This window comes from Oncorhynchus mykiss, chromosome 9 (assembly GCF_057628025.1).
Source record: "Oncorhynchus mykiss isolate SJ-2025 chromosome 9, ASM5762802v1, whole genome shotgun sequence".
NCBI classification, from domain to species: domain Eukaryota; kingdom Metazoa; phylum Chordata; class Actinopteri; order Salmoniformes; family Salmonidae; genus Oncorhynchus; species Oncorhynchus mykiss.
The window spans coordinates 47,406,878-47,413,412 of NC_143030.1; the positions used below are offsets into that span (position 1 = coordinate 47,406,878).

The 6,535-nt window shown below is 43.7% G+C and overlaps 1 protein-coding gene across 2 annotated transcripts; it reads right to left on the reverse strand.

Moving 5' to 3' along the window:
• On the reverse strand, positions 1 to 5,769 carry LOC110532134 (zinc finger protein PLAGL2). Of its 2 annotated transcripts, XM_090184349.1 has the most exons (3): positions 5,576 to 5,704; positions 4,497 to 4,646; positions 1 to 4,427 (listed from the first exon to the last, which is right to left on the reverse strand). In XM_090184349.1, exon 3 carries the CDS (start codon positions 4,147 to 4,149, stop codon positions 2,875 to 2,877), a length of 1,275 nt encoding a protein of 424 aa, XP_090040475.1. In that variant the 5' UTR covers positions 4,150 to 4,427; positions 4,497 to 4,646; positions 5,576 to 5,704; the 3' UTR covers positions 1 to 2,874. The 2 variants fall into 2 exon arrangements, with proteins under 2 accessions (XP_090040475.1, XP_021471437.2); XM_021615762.3 differs by having other exon boundaries at positions 1 to 4,646; positions 5,576 to 5,769.
• Positions 5,770 to 6,535: the final 766 nt, after the last annotated feature.

The window sequence follows — 6,535 nt, forward strand, 5'->3', positions numbered from 1 at the left end:
TTTGACTCGTAAAATGTACATAAATGTTCTTTAATATTTGTACCTTTTCGTGTGGAAATGTATGGAAGCAAATTCATGCCAAAACAAATGACATTACACCTATGGATAAATGTGTTCGATAGTGAAAAATCAATCAATCTATGTGGTACTTTAATGTTCACATTCTGACAATAAGAAAATGCTTCAAAGATAATATGATAAGAGCAATTCTTATTTTGTAACTTCTTCTACAGGGTGATGGTACTAACAGCAAGAGGGTAGTCCTAAAAGCTAACGGGGATGTTTGCCTAAATAGTAGCTCATTTTACTGCAGGCAACACCGCAATTCAATACAACAAAATCACCATTTAACATAATATAATGGGAACTTAATTATTGTGCTAACATCCTTCCGTCAATATGCTGAGCTAACCTCAAAACAAATCTAGTACTAAAGTGTGCGTTCGTTGAACTGACAAAAAATAAACTCTACACAATAATATGAAGTAACAAGTTGCTCTTTTCTGAGGTAGTCAACGGTCACGTTCCGGGCCGACTACATTGCAGACAGGTGCATTGCATCAACCAATGGTGGCATGTTACGTCATCGACTGTACAGCCGGGCATCCGATTGCTATATCATATGATGTGGTTGGCAGATATCTTAAAACACCTATCCAGGTGTTGTGAGATCTGGCAGGCATCTGCAATGTAGTCAGTCTGGAATGCGGCAAACAAGTATAAAATAAACATGGGTGTGGAACAGAGATCTACATATCAGGATAGGATATAATACATGAGAACTGGTAAAAGAGACAATGTTCAAGGAGATGTTATACAACATTTTCCGTACTGCTTGTTACACTTCTTGTTATATTTTTAGATTACACCGGTGACAGAATATGGCAGAAAAAAAAACATATACTATAATAGTATAGAGGTAGAAAGAATACGGGTCAATTAATATCACTGTATGTTGTATCAACAACAACAAAAAGCAACTAGATTCATAAAACCTACATTTTCACTTTAGATCTAATGGCACAACTCAGAGCCAAAGTCAATTGGAAAGATATAGACCTACCCTAACCCCACAGGACACAATTCTGTTTAGCTGTTCATCTAGGATGTTGTTGAGGTAAAAGGAACAAAACATTTTTTAAGACATCAATTCTCTCCTTTCATAATGTCATAAGTGCTTTAACACAGTCGAAAGTAGGCATCCAAGAGGCACAACAGTAGCATTTTTTAAGACATCGGTGCGACATTTCACTGAATACAGGATACAGTCAATGATATGCAGTAATATGAAACCCATTTCAGTAAAACTCTCTAAAGAGGTGTTTGCCAAACCTCTCGAGTACCCCCTGCAATTCCACTTATTTGGTCTATACCAGAACACGCACAGCTGATTTAAAACGTCAACTTAAACAATAAGGCCCGGGGAGGTGTGGTATATGGCCAATATACCACGGTTCAAGGCTGATCTTATACACGACTCAATAAGGAGTGCTTGGATACAGCCATTAGCTATGGTATATCGGCCATTTACCACAAACCCCTGAGGTGCCTTAATGCTATTATAAACTGGTTACCGATGTAATTAAAACAGTAAATAAATGTGTCATACCCGTGGAATACGGTCTGATATACCACGGATTTCAGCCAATCAGCATTTAGGGCTCAAACCACCCAGTTTATAATAATAATCAAGCCCTTGATTACTTGAACCAGTGTGCTAAAACTGTCTGGAACAGACCAAATAAGTGGAATGGGGTACTGGGTAGAGGAAACTTCTTTAAAGTAACTTAAAAATTAAACGTGTCTAGTTTTTGTATAAATAAGCGTTACATGATGACACAAAAGTACAATATTATGCAAACTGATGTTATATATCTAGCATAACAATTGTCATCAAAGTAAATCACATTGTTGAAAAAAAATAATCAAGATGAGTGGCAGGTGTCATGTAGCACTTATGTCCACATTGTATAGACCTGACGCGATCTTTCCAAAGTGCAACCACTTGGCCTATTTCTAACAGGTTTCAGTAAAACAACATTTGGGTTGCTAAAAGACACTCCCCCTATTCTCCTTCTGCTCAAGTTTATTTTAATCGGATGAGGTAATACTGATGAGGTGGTTCATTGTGTTCAACGTCATAATGGAAATTATTGCCACCGAAAGCTTAATGACCATCGTTTTTAAAGACTGAAAATGTATGTGTTTTTTATTTTTTTTATTTTAATGCAAGCACATTGAAATCATATACACCACACAACGAAAAGTATGTGGACACCTGCTGTCTGGAACAGTTGACTGGGGCAGCTCTAGCAGGGCAGAAATTTGACAAACTGACTTGTTGAAAAGGTGGAATCCAATGACGGTGCCACGTTGAAAGTCAGAGTTCTTCAGTAAGGCCATTCTATTGCCAATGTTCGTCTATGGAGATTGTATGGCTGTGTGCTCGATTCTATACACCTGTCTGCAACAGGTGTGGCGCAAATAGCCCAATACACTGATTTGAAGGGTGTCCACATACTTTTGTATATATAGTGTATGTATCACTTGTGTATTCTGGTCATTTTAGACCAGGGATGGGCAACTGACCTGCGGATCAATGCACCAATGCATCAATGCACAAATTTGTAGAAATGAATTAAATTTGTTATAAAATTGCTAAATCTTCACTCTGCCCCATTGCTAAACGTGTTAACTGTAAACCCCCCCCCCCCCACCCCCCCCCCCCCCCGCTGTTAAGAAAGGGGACAACAAAATTCCACTTGCCCATCCCTGTTCTAAACACTCATATTCTATTGGAGGCTTTATTCGTGACTATTTGAAGTGTCCCTTGGCTTGGTGTTAGATCACGTGGGTCACATGGTATCAGGCTGCTCACTGTTGAAAGGCCTGGTAGTAGCGAGGTAGGGAGGTGGAAGTGCTCATTCCAGGGTTGCTGAACCCCTGAGGTAGCTGGTTGTTGTTGTGGTTGTGGGTTCCGGGACCCTGGGGTGCGTGCGGTTGTGGAGGCTGCAGGAAGGTAAGGCCTCCTGGGGCCTGAGAAGGCAGGGGACTGGAGGAGGAGGGCGGCTCAGTGGAAGTGGAGCTAGAGGGGTAGCCAATCACCAGACCTCCCATACTCATATGAGCACTGTAGGGAGGCAAGCCGAACGGCAGGAAGCCCAGGAGAGGACCCAGGTCCATGTTAGCAGCGCATGACAACTCGGCCGAGGAGAGAGCGGGGCTCCTGGACAGAATGTGGGGGTCCCCTGGCCCACCCTGGGCTTCTGAGAGCACCTCCCTCTGAGGAGAGGAGGAGGAAGAGGAGGAGGCTGCGGTCAGGTGTGGGGGCAGCCCACTCTGCAGGTCCATGAGAAAGCTCTCCGTGTCAGGGTGGGAGTATGAGGTAGATCCATGCTGGTACCTGGGCATGTGGCCATAAGGCTGCTGTTGCTGCTGGGGCTGGGGAAGGTGGTGGTGGGGGTGGGAAGCGGGGTCCGGCATGTGGCGGCCCACCCCCATGGCCGTGGACAGGGAAACCTGCATGAGGGAATGGTGGTGGTGGCCCATGCCTGGATTGGACATGGTCTGCAGGGGGTAGCTGCTGTACATGTCCATGGGGAAGGTCTCTATGGGCTCCTTTGAGGGGGGCCCCATGCCACATGACACAGGACTCTGCTCCTCCTTTACGGGGCCAGGTGTGGTGGGGGCAGGTGTGGCTGTGGGGGTGGTGGGTGTGGCCTCCTGGACGTGGCTCTTCTTCAGGTGGCGTGTCAGATGGTCCCTGCGGCCAAAGCGCTGGGCACAGCGCGGGCACAGGAAGTCCCGGCGGCCCGTGTGCACCACAGCGTGGCGCCGTACATCCTTGCGGGTGTAGAAGCGTCGGTCGCAACGCTCGCACGAATACTTCCTCTCCCTGATGGCGTCGGTGGCACCCCCCAGTGGCTGAGGCCTGTCGGTGTGGCTCCCTAGCTGCTCCAGCAGGGTGGGCTCTCCCTCCTGGAAATGGAGCTCACCAGAGAGGGAGGTGGGGGTGTGAGTGGCCAGAAGGTGGCGCCGGTAACCCAGCTGAGTGCTGTACTGTTTGCCACACTCCTGGCATTGGAACACCTGCCTGTTGGCGTCATGGGCCTGCAGGTGGCTTTTCAGGTGCTCCTTCTGTTGGAACATCTTCTAGCAGAGGGAACAGTGCTGGGTCTTCTGCAGAGGGCAACGGAGCATAAGCCTGAGTAGACTCATGGGGTATTTTAAGAGAGGACCTTCAAACTTGACAACCTTGGCTCCACCCTTAATGGAGAGTGGGGTGTTGAGTGCTGCTGAATGCTGTTAGTGGAGTGTTTCGTACTCTCTCCAGGCGACGGTCTGTCCGCCTGTCTCCCTTTCCAGTACAAGCTTCTATCAGATGGGGTGGTTCTGCAGCAGCAGCTGCCATAGCAACCCAATAGGGCCTGGGCGATGAAGGGAGAGGAGTCAAACACTCAGCCGTTAAAGCTCGGACTGGATGTGTATGAACCTACCTGAGCTTGTGTGAGTTGTATGTGTGTGTGTGTGTGTCTCTCCAGAGGGTAATTCTTGGGTAAGTTGTGTGGTTCTTCTCCCGGTCTCATCCAGCCACACCAGCCAGAGAAGGGGTTGAATGTGAGTGGCAGTTCTTCATGATTACAGCCCTATATATAAGCACAAATAAGCACAGATCAGCCTATAGTTGTTGTGTGATGAAATTACCCACAGTCACGCTGGTGCCTGACACACCCCATACCTATACCTGTGTAATAACCATAGACATATGTCATTGGTAGTAACAGTGTAATTACATAGTAATTCAGTAATTACTTTGAAATTGTAATGTAATGGAGTTCCTCGGATTTTGCAATTACACAGGTGAAAAAAAGGAAAACTGTCGCAATAAGTTGAAGTTCAGGATTTAGTACAACGATGGTTATAATTGTGCAAGTGCTGCAGATCAATATTCTAGTCATAGTGCCCTCTTGTGGAAATTGGGTGGCATGATGAGCCAAGGTTTTCTATATTAGAAAATTCTAACTACAAAACCGTCTCTGATCTCAACACAATGTAAAACAAGGTATGTTAGTAACACTTGAAAACCAATCAAGTGTCTAAATACAACGAACATATGGTTAATCATCAACTCGAGCTGCTCAACCTGTATATGATCTTTAATGATGTGTTTCAGAAATGTGTTTTTTAAACGACTATCTAAATCACGCAACGCTAGTCAATTAGAATATAGAGTAAACAGAAAACTCGATAAACGGGACTAGCTAATGTAATTCATGATCGAAAAACGTAATGGTGGCACGTAGTGCGAAGATAAGGACGAACATTTAAAAAAACTTTTTTAACACTTTTGTATTCTGAACATTTGGTGAGCGCCAGCGGAACAGTTATGCTTTTCATTATTACAGATAGTAATTAAGTAATTAACAGAAATAGACATATTTCACTACTATTTGAAAACTGCAAAAGAAATTCAGCAAGTTCATGTCACGAAGTTGCTCGGCATGAGTCGATTTTTACTATCAGGCTGGCAGACTTATATTTGGGACTTTTCTGTTAGAAATTGGCATAAACGTACCTTTAAAACTTTCGGGAATCGGTTCTTGTTCCTTTTCTCTGAGATATTTTGTAAAACTATTTTATTATTTTCAGGGCCTGGGTTTTCCAGTGCAGCGCTGGAGTTTCAGAGCGCGTGCATTATGGGAGTGTGACGTCAGACACACCGCTTTGACAAACTTTTGCTGTGGTTGCTAAATACGGTTCACCAACACTGATTGACCTAGTATGCGATACTATACTTCATATTAAACTTGAACACTTATGACAATATGACATTATGGGCCCCATGTCATGATACTATATAAGAAGCGAAGATGATGGAGGAAGCTCATCTTTTCCATCTCATTTGCTGGTCAAAATCTGGAAATAGTATCTAAATCCATGTTGCAAACAGTTCCTCGATGAAGAACTTTGTTGAACTGTTAGCAACATGGATTTAGGTTGCATTAGTTGTGGAGTAAGTTTGCATAGCCTACTGTTCAAGTTTTTGTAATTTTCTTCTATAACGTATAGCTTCCAACTATATCACCATGTCAATTTCACAAACTCTGTCCAGGTTTGCATTCATAGCTCCATCCACAAATGTGGTGACATTTCCTTAGCCCCATACCTCAGTTTACAAAACAATGTGTCAGGATCAGGCTGTTGAAATTACAGGTTATACCTATTTTATTAAGGTGAATATATGTATGTTTTAATGTGGATGTGCTCTGTGTGACTTCGTTTTGGGACACGGACAATCATTATTATCAGTACTCTATGCATTATAGACTATACTCAGGTATCAGAACGCATTTGTTGTAAACACTGCAGCAGTATGTTCCCTTATCGTATGTAATGTGAGTAGCCTATGAGTACAATTTTGGAATTGACGGAATTTTTTATCGAAACGTGGTATCTGATTTTAGATTCTTCCATATTTTTTATTCAGGTAGATCTCTGGCAGGTTACATGTTGACGCCATTGTGGCTCATTTTGC